Source organism: Limulus polyphemus, unplaced genomic scaffold, assembly GCF_000517525.1.
Source record: "Limulus polyphemus unplaced genomic scaffold, Limulus_polyphemus-2.1.2 Scaffold258, whole genome shotgun sequence".
Classification (NCBI taxonomy): Eukaryota; Metazoa; Arthropoda; class Merostomata; order Xiphosura; family Limulidae; genus Limulus; species Limulus polyphemus.
This window is the reverse complement of record NW_013665868.1, coordinates 1-26251: the sequence shown is the minus strand read 5'-3', so window position 1 is coordinate 26251 and position 26251 is coordinate 1. Positions and strand designations below refer to the sequence as shown.

Here is a 26251-nt window from a genome sequence, read left to right as displayed (position 1 = left end):
TTTTATTACCTCATCTCCAGAGTTACTATTTGCAAATATTCAATAATATTGTAGGTCCATTTTATTATTATTCTTTCTACTCGCCGTTATAACACATTTCCATCTCATCATTTAATTTCTGTTGTGCATATATTGTTGTATAGAAGATATTTCAAAAGTGATTCATCAGGTGGAAAACGAAGTTTTATAATAATGGAATGTGCGAAAAGTGACCCGAAAAACGGCACTAACACGGTAACTCGTGATCCAATTTTAACGAAATGTGCTTTATTCTGTTTCTATTCTCATTTCATTAGAAATAGGTCGCTATTGTGCGCCTTTTTTGCTGTATTTAATTACAGACAAGTACACAAACAAACAAACAATCTCAGAGTTTTAGTAGTATATAGATAGATAGATAAACAGCTTGTGGGATAATGGTATTTTCAATACAAATTTTACATAACAGACAAGATGCATTTGTCAAGCAGTGCTTGGATTTTAAATAACTAAAATGATAATGTTTACATTATTATCTTACAAAAAAATAGATTTGAAGTCATACTAAAGTAATATAACAATAAAACATTTTAACTGACATTTTATTAATCAGATAAACACCAGAATACTTGAATAAATCAGAAATACCAGTAATTGTCTGAGCATTCATTTCTTTATATGCCGCCCTATCATGTCAGTTTTAATTTTCTGTTAGGCCTCAACACTAACTTCTAATAACATTTACATTCTTATAATGTAGTTACTTTTATTTATACAACATAAATATGGGTGCAGAGAAATATACGAAATATGCTTTTATTGTTTTAGTTTTGTTTTCCGTTTTAAAGTCACATACATTATCCAAAATTTAATAATTTGATAATTAAACAATGTTGTTTATATATTTTTGATTATGCAAACCCCTCATACAACAAAAGTGAAAAAATAAAAACTGAATAATGTAACTTGAGCTTAACATTTGAATCTGTAATTAAATAAATATATTTATAAAGGTAACTAGTTCTGAATTTCAGAGCTGGTTCTTTTTCTTCTATGAAGTGGCTCACGCATATTACCTGTCACGTGGTAGTGCACAGGAAAAGCCCTATGGGATATTAAGCCTAAGCTTACACGCGAATAAATATACCAGTTTCATAATGAACTACTCAAAATAAACCTGCGTGTTATGAATAATGATAGGCACATTAATATAATTATTTTTTTGCAAATCGTTTCGCTGAAAGGCGTTAAAATACACGGTATATGAGTTGGACTCTTTTAATAACGTGATTAAAACAGGTTATACATATAAATATTTGGTATATCTTTAAATAAATCGGATGAACAGCAATTTAAAGGGCATAATTATATTGAGGTTTTTAAATATTCACTTTTATTATCATTAAAGTTAATAACTTTGAAATACTTCATGTAAAATTTCCTTGTTTTAAAAATAATCGTTCATTTGCAGGTATCTGAAACTAGAAACATATAAAACCCATCCAAAATAACTTTATTTTTCAATATTTAATGTGATTATGTAACCAGTGATTTCAAATAACTTATTTTATTCTCACCACAAAATTTGGTCCCATGGAAACGCGCTGACAGTTTTTAATCTCGTTCATGCACAAGTCTGTGGTCATGTGATCATCTGTAGCCTCGTCTCGGACACCCCAGCGCATATCGACAACCTGGAGAAATTAGTTACATTTTAGATTGCGTTACGTCACTGTTATTGTAATAAAAAAGTAATTTTCTTTAACGTTGGAGCATTTTAATAATAGAAACATATTCAATTAAGATAGACATTTCAGCTTTAAAGCAAATAAAGGATCAAAGCCACAAAATTTTAATTTTAGAAAATATTTTATACTATGTTTTAATTAGTTTGTTTTTTACGATTGTATTCTGCTTTTCTGGTACACCCACAGTGAGAACTGTCACATGTTGATTGGTCACAGTTGTAACACACTCATGGCTGAAAGTACGCAGCGTGTTCAGCAGCATATCCCTGCTCGATCCTTGAATCTCCCGATCCGCATCCGACATCCTGCCCTGCTCATATACTTAGGACTAATCATTACAGTTAAGGAATGTCTGATAGGCACTTAAAAATACTAGCTTGTGTCACCTATGGTGGTTTAGTTATTGTAGTATCTGTATGTGTGTTGTATGTGTGTGTATCTGTTCCTTATACGTTTCCACATTTATTGATTAATCAGCACCGAACTTGATACAGTGATACAAGATGACATGAGGATAGTTGTGGAGGAGGGAGGGGGGTTAACCCAACCCCTCTGATTTCATATGTAACTAATTTCGAAAAAAACTACCATCGTTGTATATCCCTCAGCATTAGAATGAACTATGTAAACACTATTGTTAGAATTCTTGAAAACGGTGTGTCTTTCTTTTCAGTATTGGTATTTTTACCACATTTATTGATCAATCAGCATCAAATTTGACACAGGATGACACGAGGAAGGTCATGTGGGGGTGAGGGTGGATCCCCCATCTAATTTCAGAAAACTGCCAATGTTGTATATCCCTCAGAATTGGAATGAACTATGTAAACATTATTGTTAGAATTCTTGAAAACAGTATGTCTTTCTTTTCTGTACCTTTATGTATTTTTATTGCACTTTTAATGTTTATTTTGTTAAAAAAATAGAAGCAGAATTTTATATCCTTTGTTATTAAGGAGGTTTTATTTCACCTTTCCAACGGATGAGTACTCCAGGTAGTCTATAATAATTTGCATCTGTAGTCCTTATCAACATCAAGTTAAGAATTTTGATAAATTTGTATCATGATTATATATTGACTTGTTTTTGTTGTTTTTTTGTATCAAAACCAAACCAAGTATGAATTTCAAAATCACCAGACAGTTGGTTCCAATTCGTTTATCTACGCTAACCGTCCCTAATTTTCAACTAATACATTAGAGGGAAAGAAGCTAGTCCAAATTACCCACGGCCAACTCTTGAACTACTCTTGTCTCATCGAATAGTGGGGACTGTCACACTTATAACACACCCACGGTCCAAGGTACGGAGCGCAATTTTCTATTATATATTTTTTTACTGTAAAGGGAAGTGAACGCTGAATCAGCAAATCTAGTTGTTTCTTGAGTTATTCTTAGCCACTGAATATTTATCTTCGAACGACAGAACACATTTCATATAATGAGTTCCGCATCTCTCAGCTTAAGCTTGATTGTGAAAATAAAAATAATGTGAATTTCCAGCCTGAACTCACTTTAAGCGCAGCAAGGTCAGTAATTCGTAGGAACTGAACAAAAAGATTGAGTGTCATTTTACATAAGGTGTCCACAGTTGAGGCTTGGCATGGCCAGGCGGTTAGGGCGCTCGACTCACAATCTGTGGGTCTCGGGCTCGAATCCCCGTCCAACCAAACACGCCTTTCAGCCATGAGAGTATTATAATGTGACGGTCAATCCCACTATTCGTTGGTAAAATAGTAGCCCAAGAGTTGGCGGTGGGTGGTGATGACTAGCTGCCTTCCCTCTAGCCTTTCACTACTAAATTAGGAACGGCTAGCGCAGATAGCTCTCTTTTTTGCCGACATAACAAACCAGTCCACAGCTGACAGTGTGGAGCGGTATCACGTCTCGAACTTCGAGAACCTTCGATCTGTAGCCCTACGCGCAAACTGTTAGACCATGTCTGCCCTCACCCCTCCTAGGTAAAGACCAAACAGAACGTTACATTGTTAATATGTTCAAACTCGTTTATGTTTTACGGAAAATTTCATTTCGATTAGTAATTTTACAGATCTCTAGCATTGAAACATATATATGCTGCGAATAAAAGCGTGTCATATTATTAGGCCTATAAGTAAAAAAACAAACAAACAAAAAAGAACTACTTCCTTAGCATGCTTGAATCTTTAATTTCTGTTTTCGCGAAAACTGAAAATATTGACAGGCCCATTACTGTATTTATTAAACAAGTTTAAAATGTAAACATAATGGAGATATATTAGAATCGATAAAATATAATAATTTTGGGGAAAATACTTCAAAGTCGAGTACATAGAACAATAAATATATCTATAACAAATAGATGTTCAGTGAAGAAGGGTCAAGCGTGGCCAAGTGCTAAGCATGCCGGATTGTAGATTCGAGAGTCTATGATTACGTGTCCTGTTGCCATCAAAAAATTACAAAAAAAAATTGTTTTCCGTACTTTGGGACCATGGGTGCTTTATAAGAGTGACGAGATCAAATTCCACCACTTGATTTGATAGTTCAAGAGTTGGTGGTGGGTGCTCTTGTTTGGCTGTCCTCTCTCTAATCTATCAGTTCAAAATTAGGGACAGCTAGTACAGATAGCCCATGTTTAGCTTTGTGTAACTATTCAAACCAAACTAAAATGAAATAAATTAAGCATATACCATTGCAAGTCCGTTCTAATTAAATTATTAATGAATTAATTACAAAGCTTAAATATAAACAGTCACCATTACTCATGACATTCTGTAAAAATGTAAAAATATATCATTCTATAAGTACTGATTGAATCAGTTTTAAAATCTATTAGAAACCACAGAAAATTCTACCTGGAATTTTTAATTAAATGAGTATTAAAAATCCCACATTATATGTTTTTTTCTTATTTAAGCCAAAATAATTAATTACATTCTTTATTTACTACTTATACTTTTAATTTTTATAATTGGCAGTTTGAGGGGATGAACCAAATTATATTGTGGTCGTTGAACCCTAAAACATAGGACCTACCCCTAAAAACTCTATACCAAGCTGTATTTAGTATCGTTAGAACCTGAATCGTGTGTTCTTTAATATATTCGAAATCTGCTTTGGGGAAATTTTTTATTTGTAAATTAGTTGAAGTCACTTTCTCGCATCAACTGAAATACGCCCCTGGTTCCTCTGCAGTATGCTTGAAGGTTTATAATGCTACAAATCGGGATTCGATATTTGTGTTGAACACAGCGAAGGTAGCTCGTACTTTCTCGCATCAACTGAAATACGCCCCTGGTTCCTCTGCAGTTTGTTTGAAAGTTTATAATGCTACAAATCGGGATTCGATATTTGTGTTGAACACAGCGAAGGTAGCTCATTGTGTAGCTATTGTAGAAAAGAAACGCTAGCAGAAGGGAGGAAATCGTTTTCGTAGCTCTGCAGGGATCAAGAAGGAGAATGTTAACAAATGAAAAGGGTAAAAGGCGGGGAGGCTGACGCTAAATAGGGGCCCATAGCGCTGTTATAAATTGGATACGAAGGGGCCCAATGGGAAAATCGCAGGGAAGCCATTCATCCTGCGCTACGTCTCTGGTAAGAGGAATGACGCTTCTTAATTGAAATAACTCAAAATAAGGCTGGCCCTATTCAAACTCGGAGGCTTGTTACGTCCTTCTGTGTCACTTGACTGGATTCATTTTGAAAAACTGGTTAACTTTCCGGATGTATTTTCCTTTCTTGACAGAAGCAGAATGAGCATTTGAAAGCATAACATAATCAGATAATATTTCTCGAAACGAACCAGTCAGTATAACTTTGACAGCAGAAACCATGCTTAAAAGTGATAAACATTCTTTTGATGGTTGCAATCATTAGCATAGCTACACTGTGAAGGCTTGGCATGGCCTGATGGTTAGGGCACTCGACTCGCGATCTGCTTATCGCTGATTTGAATCCCGTTACTGAAAATGCTCGCCCTTTCCCATGGGGTGGCATTATAATGTTATGGCCAATCTCATTTTTTGCGGATTTTGGATATGTTGCAGAGATAAATGTTCCGGTTTCAATGGTACTAAAACAGCTTATCAGCAATTTTGCCCGGATCTAACCTATCAATGATCATAACGTAGGTGAAAATAGTTCGAAGCGTCCATTGTGTCTAAAATATCAACCTATAACCGTTCTGGCTGTTCGCTGTTCGATTCTAAATTCAACTCATTTGAAAAAATAAAATGTTAAAAAAATCGTTATTTGTACTTCTGGATGTATTATCAGTCCCCGGGTAAGACAGCGGTAAGTCTACTGACTTACAACGTTAACATCAGGGGTTCGATTCCCCTCGGTGGACACAGCAGATAGCCTAATGTGGCTTTGCTATAAAACATACAAATTCACATATATTACCCGGATGGAAAAGTTTAACAAACAAAGTTTTAACTCAAACTAGAATATCTACTCGGGTAAAGTCGTTTAATATTTTTACTCTAAATAGTTCAGTGTTTGCATTCGAATCCACACAAGTTGCTGTCGGTAACGAGCTAATATTGAAGCACTATAGCTTTTCTCAGTATCATGAAGTTTTTTGGGAGAAAGAAAAGTTATCCTGGGCAGTTATATCATCCCATAACGAATAAAAGAAAATAAATATGGCTCTTGCAGTGACGTGGCAATAGGTGGGGCAGCTGACCCAAAGGCTACCAGGGGCCTCTTCAAAATTGGTATTTGAAAATTTTAATATTGGAATTGAGGGGAAAATATTCTGAAACGCGGAGAAAGTTTTAATGGGGGGAAGGACAATAAAACGTTTTGCCGCAGGTCACTTTCAGGCCTAGTTGCGCCACTAGACCTTTATATACATCGTTCGAAATTTTTACATTTTCTCTTCCAATATATTGGTATTTGGCAATTCGTTATTTAGATATTTATTCGAAAATAAATTTTTAGATACTTAAAAAACAGACACACGCACACAATAGAATGAAACATAGTATTGTTGCGTCATCGAGGTCACGTGACTGGTGTGGCGCCACCTATTTTCTAGAACTATCCTGTACCTTGGCGAATGCTCTAGTATTTATTAGATATAGGATAGTCTGGTATACAAAAGAGGGTGACAACGTGACGGGACAATAATGTGTGTATAGATAGTGAGTAATTGAACTGCAGTCAGAAGTATTGTTGACGTTCGTTGATATAGCGTTTGTTTTAGCGTGATTGTTGAAAATAAGTGTATCGTAAAGTTGTATTCGGAAAGAATAAACCAGTTTTATTAAGTAAGGATTCGTGTCGCTAAAGTTTCATCGGAACGAAGTTACGGAAAGTTAATTAACGAACGGAGACGTAACAGTATATATAAGTTCAATGCCTTGTTTTATTTAGGCAAAGAAGTTTTGTTTGACTAACTTAACTTGTTATAAATTGCTCTTTACAGAAACGATTACTGATTTTGATTAACAGTTAATTTGTATAACCTATATGTATATGTGAGCTCAAAAATGTTTACACATATCGCCGAAAATTCACTAATATGACCAAATTTAATGTAGGCTTGTCTTTGCTACTGGTATAATACAACTCGCTTTACATATTTCAGAGGTGTGTGATAAGTCATGTTTCCTAGTTGAATTAAGTACACGACACAGTCCAGTTACACATAGACATAATGTTCAAAAACTCACGGAAACTGTAACTTGTTGACATAGCACTCTGCGACCAATGTTGATATATTGTTCTACTTGAAGGTAGCTAAAAAGTCGATTGATAAGAGAACATATTATCGCAATCCTTCATCATAATTACGTTCTTTTTCAACAACTACAGGCAACAGTATGACACTTGACAGAAATAATTTGGCAAGTTATCAAACAAAACTTGCCGTTGCATGTGCTTATAGTGAAGGGGTTAAAAGGATAATAACCTTTTTGACAATGAAACATTTTGAAACGGTAGAGTGCCATAAAAGCTGAAGCAGTATAATGCAGTCATCCTTTCTTTAGCTTGACATGTGTAATTAAATTAGTGAACAAATTCAAGAGCCCATTTGACTAAGTTTATATTAAAATATGTGGCATTAATTCATTTCACTATTTTGATTTTGGCCTGAATTTTTTCTTAATAAACACAAGTTCGAACAAACTAAACGTTCATAATACATAATCTTGTACATAGGTAGGTCTCTGGGCTGCCTGCATTGACCATACGTAATTTTGTACAATAGACAAGTCTCTGGGCTGCCGGCATTGACCATACGTAATTTTGTACAATAGACAATTCTCTGGGCTGCCGGCATTGACCAAACGTAATCTTGTATATAAGTAGGTCTCTGGGCTGCCTGCATTGACCATACGTAATTTTGTACAATAGACAAGTCTCTGGGCTGCCGGCATTGACCATACGTAATTTTGTACAATAGACAAGTCTCTGGGCTGCCGGCATTGACCAAACGTAATCTTGTATATAAGTAGGTCTCTGGGCTACCTGTATTGACCATACGTAATCTTGTATATAAGTAGGTCTCTGGGCTACCTGTATTGACCATACGTAATCTTGTATATAAGTAGGTCTCTGGGCTACCTGCATTGACCATACGTAATCTTGTATGATGAACCTTTAAATGGAATCATATCATTTACTAGTTCCAAAGTAAACACATCCAGACTGTTATTAGTAAACTTATCTCAGTGTTGTGTACTCTGAAGGATGTGCTTTATGTACAGTGTGAAATGCAACAGTGAGCGTGCTGATACTCTGAGTTTTATGTTCTCAATCTTCTTAATTTTTTCATGAAATTCTTCTTGAACCAAAAACAATCTCTCCTACTTCCTAACTCAGTTAGGTCTGTCTGCTGAAGCTGATCCTACACTGTATAAAAGCGGCAGTGAAATATATATTTATGTAAGTTAATTAAATTTTGAAATAAAACAAAATTTTTATTTAATCGAACATAGTTCGTTTCTTTCTTTTTTTTAAGTATAATATGACAACTTCATTTTTACCGTTACGAACGCCCTGCAGAATGCTCCGGACCCCTGGGGTCCGAGAATCACGAATTAAGAAATATGGTATTAGGAAATACCAAACATACAACATGAAACTCAGTTTCTTCTATTTAAATTCTAATGACTTTCCACCTTTGGAATTACTATTTTCAGTTCTTGGTTATGTATATCCAAGAACTGACAAATAGCCCCCCCCCCCCCACAGTGGCACAGCGGTATGTCTGCGGACTTACAACGCCAGAATCCGGGTTTTGATACCCGTGGTAGGCAGAGCACAGATAGCCCATTGTGTAGCTTTGTGCTTAATTACAAACAAACAAACAAACTGACAAATAGCAATAATAGCTCGGGAATTTGCTTAAAACTTTAATACAACATTCAGGCAAAAAAACACCATAAAATAGAAGACATATTCTTGAAACAACACTCAAAGCCTTCCTTTTCAATAGTTAAGACCACTCAAACATTTATAATAAGCAAAATAAGCGAGCTCATTATAGTAGACAAAATAAAAATTTGCCCATTTGTTTACGTTATTACTATTAATATTACTGCTTCACACGTCTACATCAACTTCAGCTGGGTATTTCGCACCAAAACTAAGAAAGATATACTATATGAAGCGCTGCGAATGTTCATGACCTATTTAAAAGTTGATTTACGTAGTTATAAATACATAATACATGCAATGTTCTTCTCAGCGATTGCTTTTGTACTCGACGATGTTACACTCGTGTTTACACGAAACCTCAGGCACAAAGCCACCTGGCTCAGTATACTTTAAAAGACGCGAATTTTTATTTAATTAAAGCGAAGTTTTAGACGTATTTGTTTTATATGAAAAGGTTGCTTGTTACTGGTAAAATTTAAACGCGCTTAGGGGGGTTATGTCTCACTCTAAGCATATATTTGCCTATTGCTGTGCATTAAAAAAGCTAACATACAAGATAATTAAAAACTGAGAATTTAAGATCTACAAATAGAGATCGCAAAAAAAGTAAGCAAACAAGGTTTTAGATCTACTGCTGACAGTTTGCTTAAGCTACAAATCCCTATTATGACTTCATTATAAAATTATTTCAAGTGATATATGCTGTAGTGTGGGATCGCATAAAAATTTTGCAAAAAAACTGAGAGAGTAGTTTTAAACTTAATTCGACTTCTTCAATTTTGTTCTGCTGCGAAATTTTCTAAGTCTTTCACTTTCTACCATCAAAAACTCCAGTCTTTTCCTAGCGTGCGCGTTAGTTGGAAACTACAATTTCTGCATTTTCTAGCGCATTAATTGGAAACTGCCACGTGAAAGGTTCCCGATTTTGCTGTTGCATATCATCACGCACGTACGCATGGGGGTTTCGGTCAAACCTCCCTATTTTTGTGACGTAAAAAATATGCTTATATAGTTATAGCACAGTTGCTTATGGTATTTGTCATTTTCTACATAGTCTACATTCTTCTGATGAAGCATTAGCATTTTTTGGCTTGAAATAGTCACATGCAATGGCTTCTGTTGTCACTGTAATTTGAATTCCGAAGCAGTATTGCTAATGTCAGATTTTGCAGGCCTAATTCTGTACAGTAGGTGTCTGTCACTTGTCGTCAATAAAAGTCAACAATAAATAAACAGCCACACACTCTACTTGTTTTAAAATAATATATTAAAACAAGTCAAACGTTTGATAACTTTCATAGGATGTTTGTGGATTTTATGTGAACAGACATGCAGTTGTTTAAGCTATATATTGGATGCAAAATTGCTTGCAGATTTATATCTCAAATCACCTATTTTTTACAAATTTTCTGGGATGCATGCCCCAGACCCCCCGTAGCATTAGCATACTTTGCATGTTGATTATGCTTTGCACAATATGTGTTGGCTTTTGAATCACAAATTAGAACTTCCCTTTCAAACATTCTGCGTATGGGCCTGATTGTCCCTCGAGTTTGCTGTCTTTACGTGGATTTCCGCGACTATATTTCAGCATGTTTTTCACAATGAACGGTTACCATAGTAAATTTTCCTACTTAGGCTACGGTGATGATTATTTCAACTTTTTCTTATACTTAGCTGAAATCGTGAATGCGTATTCAGTATTTATTGCCACTGCATATAGCACAATTTCAAATAGCTATTGGTATTTTTAAATAGATGGTGTTAAGGTAGCGGTTGTAAATGTTGTCAATAATTGGTGATTTACCCTAAGTGTGTGTGTTTGTCTATTTGTGTCACCTTATTCTAGCAAACACTTGTGCACAGCAGGCTGTTGAAGAATGTACATATGTGTCATGTTACTGAGTCTGTTTACAGTTCATTAATCTGTGTTGTATTATCTTAGAAGATACATTATTTCATTCTGATGAGATTGCTTTGTTGCTGCTCATCTTTTGTTACATTACACTGTCACAGTGTGACATTGATGGAAGCTGGTCGTTAAATCTGTGATGATACAATCTTTGCATTGAAGAGGGTCCTTTGAGAACAACTTTACATTTTGTTTGTTGTGGTTGCATACCAGTATATGTGTTTATTCTTTTTTGTACATTTGTAATTAATTTTGAATAAGTTCAGGGTGGTGGTTGGGTGAAAAAAGCCAATGCAGCAATAAACTGTTGAAAAACATGTAACATTCAACTGAACACATATGCACGTATGTTGCTTTAAATATATTCTCCATAAATGGACATAAAACTTAGGAAAGAAGATTAGTAAAAACTGTTAATTTAAAAAAGGAGAAACAGAAATCGTCAAAAAAGTACAGAAACAAGTTGAATAAAAATAAAAATATAACATTTGCATTTTGAGTCAACTTGTTTCTGTACTTTTTTGACAATTCCTATTCCCTCTTTTCAGTCATACTCTTACGAAATAGAACTTTAATAACCAAAGATGTTTAACTTACTTGCAAACATGTGACTTAGTACCTAGCAATTTAAAGTTTCACCACCAGAAATTCAACTGCACGATTAGAAAGTACATATAAAAATTTAAACAATGCAACTTTAACCATTGCGCACATTACTTTTTTTTATATTAGGTTGGGTATAAGTATACAAACAAACATAAAATTATAAAGCATGTATGTAATCTAGATAAACCTGAAATTCCAATCCATGTCTTTCTCTGCAATATTCCTTAATTCTGGGGTACACTTCTTCCATCAACGTGTTCCTCTCCATTGACATGTCTATGATATCAAATAAAAATATCAAGATGAGTACACTGTAATTATAAACACAAGCTCAAAAGAAGCCATATAGATCTATATGAAATTTGATGGGCTTATAAAAAAACCAAAACACCTTAAGCTTCCTACACTATGAAGAGTTATTGTCTGTGTAGATACTGCCTCTTCAGCATTCTGGCTGGTTGTCTCAGAAAATTCACTTAGCTCAAATAGCTTTCTGTCTCGTTAATCTTAGGATCAACAAACTATCTTAAGTGTGTGATAACCAAGTGAAAATCAGATATAATGCCTATATTGTACTGTAAACTCCAGTTGATAGATTGGAGAGCAGAGATTTTCACTTGCTCTTGCTATTGACAGATAGATAAGTTCATTCAGCTCTTTTCTGCTCGTCAGATGAGTTGAGATGGCTTGAGATGACACCCTCGTCTTCCTTTGACTCTTTTAGTCTCAACCTCAGACTCCTGGTCAAGCCAGTGCGTGGGAGGTTCACTTGTAATGTATGGATGCAGCTTATAGACACTATTCATCCATTTTAGCATGCCTCGAATCCACTGTAACTCGTATGTCAATGGACCAATCAGTCAGCTATAGCATAATGTATGAACTTGTCCAGCAGGATTAAAGTTGCTTCCATGCTGCTGGCTGGTATAGTAGAAAAACCCAGTTGACACAATGGTATATCTGTTCCTTGACCATCTTGTGATCATAACACTCCTTCTGACATTTAGTAGTATCTCCTAGCTGTTGATGGGCAAACTCATTCACATTGACAAATGCTGACCTTAACCACTCATTATATTGCTATGGACTTTGTAGAATATCCGATTTAGGAGAAGAACCATATATAACAACAAAAATAAGTATGTTTGGCAAATGGCCTGAAGACATGTGCTCAGTTGCTCTGTAGGTCATCATAACGTATAGTAAGTAATCATCCCAGTCAGTCTAGCCAGGAATAACAAACTTGGCAAGCATGAATTGGTTATTTTGTGTTACTTGTTCTGTTAAACCATTAAAATGGGTGTGATAAATCAAATTTTGCCTCTTCACTACACCTAACACTGTACACAGCTCAGGGAACAACTGTCTGCCTAAATTAGCTCCTTAATCTATGTGGATCTCTTCCATCACTCCAACAACACATCAGCTAACAACTGTCATGATGTATCAGCCAATGAATAAGTTTAGGCTCAGGTGATGAAGTAGTCATGGACGAAGAACCTCTCTCAGTTTCTAGGAGTGAACCAGTAATATTCAGAGCTATGCTCTGTAAAGGACATCAAAGAATTATTTTATGTAGTTTACCTTGCCCCAGCTGGTTCCTTCTATGGGCAGCACGCTATACTGTATTCAAACTAGTGCTGAACATTTTGATTTAAGTTGGCCAGAAGAATTATCCTTGAATGTTAGCACAAGCAATGGTAACATTTTGATGCTCTCCAATCTTTCTGAACTTCTTGCTTTAGAATTATGGGGACCATTAGCTACAGCACAGTTTGAGCACCATGATACAGTGGTTGATAACGATGATACAGCACACATTCCTACATTCTTAACTAATAATGCAAGTTCCACATGTTACTTGTATCTATGCAACATTCCTCTATTTGTGCTGGCCATGTTTTACCTTGCTGCATGGCAAGGAACATTCATGCTAAATCTGAGTCCTTCATTTGCTCTTTCAGGAGCTCTTGGAGTGCTAATTGTAGTATTCATCCAATTGTAGAATCTCCTACAGCATGAATTGACATTGTTATTGTGGAAGTAGTTTCAACTACACAAATTCCACAAATGGACAGTGCCTCATCATGCTTTGAAACAATCTGTCCACGTTTCCATGTTGCAGGCCTAGGTGATACATTACAACAAAGTAATATTATTATAACCTTGTTATCCAACATGTTATTATCCCTTCCAGATTTTTAAAGTTCACTAACCATTTCAGTGAAGCATGGTTCATTGGGATGATGAACCTCCGACCAAACAAGTAATTTTTGTAGTGTTTAATTAAGACTACAACAGTGTTTGCATTCAGAAACTGCGATTGTACAAGTATCATGCATGATTAAACATTGTACTTTACCTGGAACTGTGGTAACATGGTTCTATTATCCCTGGAAGTAGTATACAATAGGAATTCATTGTCTGTTCTAGTAATAGAGCTTCCACTAAAGCCAGCTTTAGACATCATAATGCTTGTTCATATTCCCTTTTCTATCTAAAGTGTATCTCAATTTTAGTAAGAGCAAACAATGGTGCTGTTGCCTTGGAAGAATTGTCTACAAATCATTAGTAATATAACACAAGGCCAAAAAAACTGTGGAATTCTTGCTTGGTCATAGGCTTGGCTGGTACTGCTGCTCTTGGCATGATCTGTAGATATTCCATCTTTCCTTGCAATATGAATAAAATATTCTACTTCTATGTTGATAAGCATACATTTCAGGGTTTTAGTTTCAAGCTTAGTTTCTTTATTTACCGAATACCATTCTCAGGTTGTCAGCTGTAAATTCGAATGTGTTACCAAACATCAAAGCATTGTTGACATAGACTAGGCATCTCTCCCATTGCAGCCTCTTCAGTGTACGTCATAGTAGCATCTCTAAATGACAGGTGCATTACACAGGCCAAATGGCAGAGTGCAGAACCCATACAAGCATTCTCTCATGCTAAAAGTAGTGTTAGGTCTGCCCTCGTGATACAGCTTGACTTTACAGTACCTAGATCCTAGATCTGAAGTATTAAACCAATGAGATTCTTCCAATACATCCAGATATTAATCTGTTTGTGGCAAGAAAAGACACCAGTGTGTTATCACATTATCATGTCTAATTTCAACACAGAATTTTGTCATATCTTTCTGCTAATCACAACTGGAGAAAACTACGCACTCTTCAACATCTGCTGTATCTCAGCACTGGCTACATCTTTGGTGCTACAGGGAAGCCAGTGCAGTGAATGCTTGAATGAACATGTATCATATGTATATATGTTGTGGTGAGTCATTGTTGTTCGACCAATCAGCCATATGGTCTCACAAATACATAATCACACTCATCCAACAAGTCACTGAGATGCTTTTGTTTCACTGCATTGAATTTAGATTGTATACACAATCCTTAAGCGACAGTCTTAAATGTGTTGGTAGCCAGGTATTTACTTTTGGATGCAGTGGAACGGACGCAACCCTAGTATTACTGCTAGCCTCGATTACTTCCACTTTTTTACTGCATTAATAACTATTCCAATATAAAGCTGGACAGTCAATCATTCATAGATACTAAACAATATTGAGACTTTACCCCTTCTTGGGCAGATAATTGCTGAAGCTAATGTTGCTTGCTTTCTGGATTAAAAACGGGTTCTTTCATATGTGGGATCTGTAACTTTAGGCTTCGTTCATAGTATAGCACGGAACACCATTTATATACATGGAGGAAATGTTATTTCCTCTATTACATACATTTGTGCAATCCACTGTTTCTGGGCTTGAGCTGGCTGATATTGTATAATTTCCCAGGAAACATTAGTTTATAAGTTGATCAGATGAAATAAACCTATAATTTCCATAATACAGTCATCTCGAGGATGCCACTACCAGAACTGAGGCTGGAGGTGACTACCTTTGTTTTGTGGGCAATATCTCCTAGACACGTCTGGAGATCTACCTCTCCACTCATGCCTAGTCTATCACCATTTAACAGAACAAAATCAGCATCCACTGGCTGGAGTGGTGGTCTCAATTCGTTGAATTGATATAAGATCTACCAGTGTTCTGGCTGCTCTTGTGTCAACCAGAAACTCAATCTCATACTTTTGTTCTCTCACGGGTAGGTATCAAACTCTATTCATTCTTGATAAAGCTGGGCTGACCATTACATTTTTAGCATAAACTGTCTCCTATGCTCCACCAAGTCAGAGGCTAAAACTGAAATGTTAATATGGGTAAATATTAGTCCAACATTAAATAAATAAATAAATAACAACATACCACGACTAGCTAATTTGTTTTGTAATACCTTTCACTTCACCAGGAAGTTAAATATAATTCGATTTCTAGAGGTAGTTGGAAGACTGTATAGCCTCAAACTCTGTTTACGGAATTCAAGAGCGTAAGCATATGTTTGTGTGTAATGTTTTTAATAGATTTAGTTTGAACTTTCCGTTATAAAGTTTATTTATTTACTGCTTAAACATATGCTATCGTGGTACATTATGATGAAAATTCGTGTTCTTCTTACTCTCGACTTATTTTTTTTTATATATATTGACAAATGAGTAATCGAAAGTCTACTTGGTTAAACTCCACCCAAAACTACTCAAGAGATATCTGCAATAACCATCTCTAATTTTGAGGTAACAGGCTAGAGGGAAGGCAGCTAGTCAACACCACCCGCCGTCAACTCTTGGACTACTCTAATTGAATAATAGGATTTTTTTATTTAGAATATCCTGAATCATGTACCCTTTGAGAGTGGTTGGTTTTACGAATAATTTGTCGTGATAATTGGGTCAAGTAAAATGATTCAGATATGGCTGTAGAGCCTTCCAAAGAGGATCTGCAGATATATTAATATAGTTATGACATTGCCACGACGTTATCGCATATTAGCGGATATTTCTTAAGCTTCACTAATTAACAGGAGGACTAATTTTGAATTACATAAAAAAAATAGTAAGTTGTGATTATGTGTTGAATAGTGATTTTGTGGATTCGTGCATCTTTCTCTGACTAGTGTTCCTGATTTTGATTTTAGTTTGTTTAATTGCACATATAAGATTGACTAATTTAGAAATATTCATGTAAGAGAGTCAATGAATTTTAACTAACCTATGCTCAGATACTTCTGTATGAGGTGACAAGCAAAATAATGGATGGACTGTTTAGAACAAGTGAAGAATTACACAGGTGCTCCTATTTATAAAGTTTCAGGTACTGGCGTCTCTTATTTAATGTATATGTCTGCATAGAATAAAATATGCATGAAAGTTCTGTGTAGTTTTGTTCAAAGGGGGTTTAATGTCCGAGCAGAACATTCAAACTTTGTATAATATATAAAATGCTATTTCTGGTGCTTCTGCTAGCCAACTTTAAAACATGAACGATACAATGAATATCTTTTAAAAAAATCAAAGAATTCCGATGAAACAGTCCACAGACTTCCTGCTGACTAAGTAATCAATGTACTGTAGTTATATATATGAGATTGCTAACCTTCACTGTGGGCTAACAATAAAAAAGAAATTCTCTGGTGTATGAAATTTCTTATTTTATTTCACTTGAAACTAATAAAGAAATGTCACAGATATAGTAAAAACAATATTTTATGTGTGAAATCTGCATGCTAAATTTCAGAAAATTAATCATATGTACATCTTTTATTTAAGGAGTTCCTGTTGCTGATACCATCTGACAATCATCACAAAGTAGCAAAAATAAAAACCAGGAAGTTTAGAGATTTAAGCTTACCTACATTGGATAAAATCTAGTCAAAACAATTTTCAGAGTAATACTTTTAAAATTGTGACTGTATTTTTTTATTAAGGAATTAATCATTAACATTTATAGAAATTTTCATATTTTGAACAAAAATTCATACGCTAAAATAATATGTATACATATATACTTTAAGTTAATCATAAGTCATGGTAGATTCTGATTTTATCTTCATTTAAAAGTAAAAGGGTGGTGGATTTAAAGTTTATATCTTTAATTATGGAAGTAGATTACAGAATATGAGGTGATCGATAGTTTATTTATTCATAAAGTTTATATTAGTTTTTAGATTCTCCAAGAATAAATCAATCGCTGACATCAATAAATATAGATAAATTAAATTTAGTAAATAGTTAAATGGTAAATTTAGTAAATAAATAAATGGTAAATTAGTAATAACTCTATGCTTAAAGAGTACATTTAAAGATTTCTAAAAACAAAATACATTTGTATTTTTTTGAATGAATACAAACGTTTAAAAGTTTTTCCTCGTCTTCTCAATTTTAAACTTTCTGTTCCTCACATTTACCACTCTTGGCAGTATCATAAAACTCGAATTACTTAATTTTTGTATCAGACAGAAAAAAATCGTTTTTTGAAATCGTCAACAATATGATCAGTTGATACATTTAAGCTGTTATAAAACTAAGTTTGTAGTTTGGATTTCGTACATTTTAAACAATTTATTGAATCATATAATAATGAATATACTTTTACAGGTTAAAGAAAACACTTGGTTAAGTTAGACAGTTTGAGGCGACAGTTAGGTAAAAATCAATTCATAAATAACCTGATAAAGTTATATTCAATTATTCAAAGTATGTTTTGAGCGAAGTGAGGGAAAAAAAGCTTTAGTTCGTGGTTTAAAATTAAGTATTTCTTATAAGCTTAAGTTGGAGAATTATTTTTTATGGTTTGAACAGTTTTTGTAAATATTGTCTCATAAATCTACTTGGAAGAACTCAGGTCACTCTTTTAGTAATATTAGAACTCAGATCAATGGTATTAGCATTGAATGCTTTTAATGATTACAATATTGTATATAAAGAGTTTTTGAATTTAAAGATTTGAAGAATTTAAGTACATTTGATAGTATTGTTATTTTTAAGCCAAGCAAAGGAATTAGTACTGTAATTTAGATAAGGCTGATTATTTAAACAAAGCAGAATATATTGTAAGTGATTCTACCAAATTTGTCAAGTTGCATTATGTTCCTATTGATAAAATAGTGACTAAACTGCAAAGATACCAACTGAAATTGAAGAAAGTTAATATTATTAATGAAAAACAATATTTGAACGTTAGAATATCAGGAAGTCATTCAGTTATTTTTTATGGTTTGACTAAAATTCATAAAGAAAGATGTCCTTTGCGACTAATACTTTCAAACATTGGAAACTGCAATCATGTTTTGTCTGGTTTTTGAATAGTTGAAGAAATTTACCACTGATTAGGGTACTTTAAAAATACGGTTTTTGCAACAGCTGAAGTTTGATAGCAATGTTTTGATATAGAATCGTTATATACAAATATATCTGTCGAAGAAATCATACCGTTAAATGCTGATTTGCCTTACAATGACAATTCCAACAATTGTGAAAATTCAAAAATCTGTGTATTTCAAATTGTTGTATATTGTTACTGTAGAATATCATTTTCTTTTGAATAGAAAGCTGTATGATCAGATTTGATGGTGTTGCTATGTGCTCGAGATTGATAGATATTTAGATAGTAAACATAGTAGGATGAAGTTCATTGTGAAATATAAGAAATAATATAAACTTACTTTTTTGGACATTTTAATGAGTAATAGCAATGGTCAAGGTGAATGTGAAATGTATTATAAGAAACCATTTGCAGGCTTGTATTTCAATTCTGCGAGTTTGATTCCAAATATGTTTAAAAAACTTTAGTCAAAATATTTAGCACATACGAGTTTTTCAATGAATTCTTGTTTAAGAATGATTTTTCATTTGTTCTAATTGATATAACACTTCGTAAGTATTGTTACGACAACGTAGGTCACGTGACGCTTGTATCACGCCACTTCCTTCTCGAACCTTCATGAAATGTCGGGAGACTACCAGATTGGGGTAGTCTTGTATATATAAGACCGGCCAAGAAGCAACGTAAGGTAATGGGTAATTGAACTGCGAAGAGAGAATATTGTTGAACACGTGAGACGTTCGTTGTGAATTATAGCGTTTGTCATAGCGCGAGTGTTGAAATTAAGTGTATCGCAAAGTTGTATTCAGAAAGAATAAACTTGTATCGGTAAAGTTTCTTCGGAAAGAATTTTTACGAAAAATTAACTAACGAACGGAGACGTAACAGTATTCAAATAAACGAAGTGTTCATACATAATCTACAATTGAAGTGCCAAAATATCCTCTTGTCATCAGTTGACCCTAAAAGGGTAAATATTCTTTAATCATTAAGAATCAGTGAAAAAAATGTCATTCAAATGGTCTATCCGCATATTTAGTTAAGATGGTGTTGAAGCCTAATTGTCGATTACGGTTTCTTTCGACTTAAGAATCAGATTCTATCCTCACAATCATGATATGTTGTTTATAAATTTACTTGTCCTTACTGTCAGCAAGGCGACATTGGTTCTACTAATAAAGCGTATTTTAGCGAATGTGATGTTCATGTTCATTCCAATTAGTTTAAGACCATAGTAAGGCCCAATGATGAACAGAGCCTTCGAATAAAAGAAAGTTTACTTATTCGTAAGCTAAGGCCTGAGATGAACATTGTTAGAGTAAGAAGTGAGATACTTCTACTGTTATAGAAATGTAGACTTTTTGATAAAAACCACACATTTACATTTTTACAGTAAGGGACTGTGAGATAAAATAAATCTAATCTAATATAACTATAACTTTATTTTAAAACTTATTAATATAAACAAATAAAATTATGTATATACTTCACTTTGAAATTCACCATAGACGTTCTATATAAAATATATGTTTATAAGATTTGATATTCTCATTGGATACTCACCCTAATTATTTCTTTTCGATTTGCAGATACATAAATTGCAAATATGAAAGTTTGTTTGCTGTTTGTTATTAAACACAAAGCTTAAATCTTTCTAATTGTGCTGTACCTACCACAAGTATCGAGATCAGATTTTTAGCGTTATAAACCCCCAGACTTACTGCCGAGCCACTTGAGGGCAATAATAAAAACACCTTAAAACGTTGTAATATTATATTAATATTTCTTTTATAAATCCAGAGATTGTTTTCGAAGGAAATATTTGGTTAATTTGATTTACAGAAATAAATGTGATAAAATGTAGCCCTCTGGTGGTTCAGCAGTAAGCTTCAAGGCTTGTGATATTAAATTTTGGAGTCCAGTCCATACGGCGGATACAGAGTAGGTAGTCCATTGTGAAACTTTGCGCTAAAACAAACAAAACTAGAGGGGGCACTCAGTAGGGCGCATACCTCCGCCACGCAGCGTTCAGCATATTTTGCTCTCAAAAAAATACAAAAATGTATCCGTATATCCGTCGTCATCAACGGACACTGACCATTTTTGGCAGGACAATGAGGAATAATATTCTACATAAGTCCATCAAGTTTCATCAAAATCCCGATCATTTCTGACTGAGTTATAGAGCAAAAATAGTGTGTCCGAATCCATTCAGCCGTCTTCGAGAAATCTTGCTGACAAACGCACTCATATTAACAAACACACATACATCCACAGAGATGAAGACATAACCTCCGTCCACCTTCAGTGGCGGAGGTAATAACATTGTTGGCCTTCTCTGCATTTCCGAAGCGTCCACTCTTCAGATGTACTTGTTTTATAAAGATTCACTCTTCACGTCTACTGGTTAAATAAAGCTTTTCCCACTTATTTTGAAGCTGTGAGATACGCAAAAAAAATATCGGGAAATAACACTGTACATTCAAACCTTTAAATACTAAAATAAGATATTCAAACAACGTCAGTATGATTTTCTAGCATTACTGTTCGAAAAATTATTTTTTTCGTTTTTCGTTGTTTGGCTGAAAGCAAATACCAGTTGATTAGAGACAAGAGAAATCAGCCAAAGTCAATTTCACGGTTTGCCGGCCGTATATACCTTGTACAGTTACATAAAACAAACATATAAAACTCGATAATGATTTCAAAGGGAATAGTCTTCTACACACACAACAATAAAGATGCTAAGGAAGAGTTAATTTCTTTTACTATACAAATGACGGAAATGAAAGGCAAAGTAAAAACAGAGTACAGATAATATAATTTCACTGGAAGATACATATAATATACGTATCTGAACAAATTGTCATGAGCTTAAGACTTAACATAAATCAAAATATTGAACTGTAAAACAAATTTAAGAAGACTTCAAATCTCCCAAAGACAAAATTAGAAAATAATTTCAACAATATTGCAAAACTTAGCTCTTAATATTTAATTTTGTGTTCTGTTTGATGTTAAGCTCAAAGCTACACAATGGGCTATCTGTGCTCTGCCAACCAATGAGGGGGGGGGGGTAATATTTAAAACAATAAAAAATGATATTCTTTCCCTTCATACATTTTCCATTTTTTGATCAACAATTTGCATTTGTTATAATGAACTTTTGTTAGAAAATTAAAATGATTTCGTACAAGTTGGAAAAAAAAAAACCCATAAAATAACCTCTAAAATCCTTCTGATATTTTTTTTTGTTGTTGTTGTTTAATATGTTTTGGTTTTAAAGGTTATATTAAATAGATACAGAAAATGCTACAAGATAAAGTTCATGAATTTTAATATACATAGCAAATAATAGAATAAGTTTAAACCTAATTTTATATAAATTTTCTATTTAATAAACAACCTTTACGACAATTTTAATTGTTAAAAAATTTATTTCTGTGAGATAATTCACAAAATATAACTATGATTAAGATACAACTCCAAAATAATAGTATAAAATTATCATTAGTTGATATGATTTGAATTTAAACGATATTTATGCTATACTTATTCGATACACATTTTGTTACTGCGCGCAGAAATTCATTTTAGGGGGCTAACTCATTTTTAGTTAATATAACTCCGGCGTGTTTAAGAGTCTTGATTTAGTAATTATGAATTATGTATAATTTTGATTATCAAATTCATTATTATTACTAAAGGAAAATCGCTTAGTCACGTCGACATCGTGTGCACGTGACACAAATAATATAACAAACTGACTTTACATGATAATAAAATTATATAAATGAAAAATTATATTGTTATTACTTATATTGTTATTAGCTGTATGTGTAACCTTGCACAATTCGCGAACCAGTAACTGAGACATCAAACAAGTTTAAGTTTTGGTCATGTTTCATAATGAAAACTTTAATACATCGATATTCCTGATTTCCAAATGTCCTATTAATGTTTATCCGAGTAAACACATGTATGCAGTAATAGAAAACTGGACTTTAAGGTGATAACAAAAATATTTAGGGTGTGGGAGACTTACTGTAACAAATACGTTAAAACCAGTATATTCATATCTCCAAACAAACGTGGTACTTAAATATCAAATTGTATATTATCCACATGTTAAGCCGTTAATCTATAAATTAAGCCACAAACTTTTCTAAAAGATCCAAGCTAAATGTTAATTATAGGAAAAGTGCAATTTCTGCATTAGAAGCCCAGAACTGTCCATAAAGCCACCCACGTGTACTACGTATATTATTTAGAATATCTTACCTGTGAAGGTAGAACTTGTGAAGATACGTACAATTTTAGAACTTACTGGAGGCAGATCATCTAGACATCCAGCAAAAATCTTGTCTATCGCTCTTTCGTCCATGTTGAACTTTTAGTTTTATTTAATATTAGGTATGACCGATAATGTCAGGTGATACTGGTAGACTAAATAAGGCTATATTAGTGGGTTATTTAGTTGAATTATACAGTAAAGTCAGTGTTTGGTGTAGGTTTCCTCTGGCGTGACTGCCACAAATTTAAATTTATTTCAGAGGAACGCTTCATAATGAACATACTAGATTTAGAAACTGACTTAATTTCAACTCTGTATGTAGGTGCTACCTGCATGAGCGTCGTTCACCTACTTATTCTGTTACTATGGAGACACGCATGCGTTACAACGGTCCCACGTGGCCTACAGTTTCAGTGGTTGTTCTATAGTAATTTCAAGTGGAAAACAATACCTCATCTTATAGATAACTTCAAAATCTCTAAAGTTGTATATTTTCATTTGAATGTCCACATTGAAGAAAGGATTCAATAAAATTTGTTATTTATAAAATTAATCGTTCGCAATATTTACAACACAGAATAAGATAGTTAGATACTTGTAATCTACACCATTTGTTTTATACCTTATTCTAATTTAATATTTTAATGTTCACCACTTTTGCTGTTTTTTCTAACTAATTATCTATAAAACCTAAAGTGTGATAAGAATGACTAATGTCAAAAACTGTATAAAAATATTTTTTATTGATGGATGTACCTCCGCAGAATTCCCAAAAGTGTTCTGTTTCAAGAGTAGATAAAACTTAAATTAAGAGTAACAAATATTTTTATTTCTTACTTATGAAATTCATATGTTATGCTGTGTTGTAGCGTACATAGTGCATAATTCTTATCTTGATTCGTGGCATGCGCATGTTTTACAGTACAAATTGCAACGTTAAGTGTCCCTTATGTGACGTCTTTTGTTGTCTACTGACTGACTGACAGACAACACACTACTGTATAATGGTGCGAGTGGTTAAAACAGGTGATCCCTCCAGGCAGCCTTTGGCTCTCTTTCGTGGAAAATAACTTGGTGAAAGAGTAGCCCAAGAGTTAGCGGTAGGTGGTGATGACTAGTTGCCTTCCCTCTAGTCTTTCACTACTAAATTAATGACGGCTAGCGCAGATAAGCCTCGTGTAGCTTTGCACGAAACTGAAAATAAACTAAACCATTCTCACCTACCTCCCGCAAAATAAACACACACATTGATATTAATCCTTGTTTTACAGATAATGTTGTCTAGTTTTGTCTTTTGGGAATTTTAAAACACTTTTGTCTTAATTAAAATGAAACTATGGAACTGCCAAAGTAAGTTCAAGTTTTGAGTGTATTTTTCCTGGGTTTCTATCTTAAGAGCAATAAATAGGAAAAAAAAAAGTTTTGAGTGTATTTTTCCTGGGTTTCTATCTTAAGAGCAATAAATAGGAAAAAAAAAACTTAAAATTTCAACGGAAAGTAGGGATCGTTGGTTATTGGCAAAATTGCTATAACAAGTATCCAAAATAAAATAAATGCAGCAATAGAGAGTACACAAACAAGTAAAGTGATACTACTGTGATAGATTTTAAAACGACTTTTAATCCTTACTTTGTTTGGCATTGTGATCCATGTAGCTAAATGAAACAGTCTAGATATATATGGATTTTTATCGGAATATCAAAAGCGGATACTCACAGATCTGTCAAGTAAGCTGGAGAAATACTGTAGCGATAGACCGAGCCGTCTAGGGGCTAGCCCCGCTGACGTGATCAGGTAGGTAGTAGACGAAAAAGTTGTTGTTTTAGAAATGTTTGAATTGTTATAACGGAATGTTAGCGACCTTTTTAGCGTATTATTAGTATATATGTACATAATATATCGTAACCAATACTTTGAATTGTCGGTTTTTCGCTTAGAAATTTGATAGGGGGGTTTTTCGCCGCGTGAATTATTTGGTATTCTTCTCGATTCCTGCTATTAAGTAAAGATGTATTTAAAATAACAGCAGATCATACGCTAAGCTAGAACTTGTGTTGATAGTATTTCGAAAAATTATAGTGGATTGCTTTAATATTTCAAATATAGAAATCGTTATTTATTTTATAAGGATCTCAAGGTTTTGAAGTGTGTTTCTCACTAAGGTAATCAATTAATTCCATTTATTTTGCTTCCTTCTATAATATTATTTGTAAGAATTACGTACTAAGGTATCGAAAGATATGAGAACATACAGAGTGACGAAAGACAGTATATGTTACTGGCAGAATATCCGATTTTCCTTTAATATAATTGTTTTTCACCATATATTAAACTTATATACAATAAAGTAACCCTTTACCTCGTGATTAACTAATCAAAACTGCCTAGAATTCTGAGTATCGACCTAATTCATAACAATTGTCTATTAAATATCATTTGAGTTTAAATAATGCATCTTAATAAGTTCGATATAGAAACTGCACTCGTGGTGTGAAAATTTCTTTCCTACCGTTTCCTATAGCACGTATTTCATATTGTTTGTTTCTATTTTTTATTCATGATAAATCGAATCAAGGTCGTATGCTTACTGAGGGGCACTTGAGTTATACAAATCATATTAAGTAATGTCCTAATTTATTGTTATTTTAATACATTTGATGATAAGACTAGACATTTCCATTTTATGCATATTAACTTGCCATCAGATACAATATGAGCTGTATTTCGCCATCTTGAGCTCATGCTTGTTTGTTTGCTTTGAATTTCGCGCAAAGCTACACGAGGGCTATCTGCGAGCATGTTTGGTGGGACGGGGATTCGAACCCGCAGATTGCGAGTCGAGCTCCCTAACCACCTGGCCATGCCAAGCCTGAGCTCATGCAGTTCACGAATTTTTTTTAACCTTGCTTAACCCAATCTATATACTACTAAAACTCTGAGATTGTTTGTTTGTGTGCTTGTCTGTAGTTAAATACAGCAAAATCGGCGCACAATAGCGCCGTATTTGTAATGAAATGAGAATAGAAACAGAATAAAACAAGTTTCGTTAAAATCGGGCCACGGATTACCGAGTTAGCGCCGTTTTTCGGGTCACTTTTCGTACATTCCATTATTATAAAA

The 26251-nt window shown here is 33.9% G+C and overlaps 1 protein-coding gene across 1 annotated transcript in view; it reads right to left on the bottom strand.

The window, feature by feature from the left end:
- Positions 1-23304, bottom strand: part of LOC106478875 (NACHT and WD repeat domain-containing protein 2-like) — a 42423-nt gene extending 19119 nt beyond the window's left edge. Inside the window, exons 1-3 of the mRNA XM_022382556.1 lie at positions 23119-23304; positions 11803-11891; positions 1557-1673 (exon numbers count right to left, since the gene is read on the bottom strand). Of these exons, the coding sequence (XP_022238264.1) occupies positions 1557-1673; positions 11803-11891; positions 23119-23221 (309 nt within the window). The 5' untranslated portion in view covers positions 23222-23304. The remainder of the gene's footprint in view (positions 1-1556; positions 1674-11802; positions 11892-23118) is intronic.
- Between the last annotated feature and the right edge of the window lie 2947 nt (positions 23305-26251).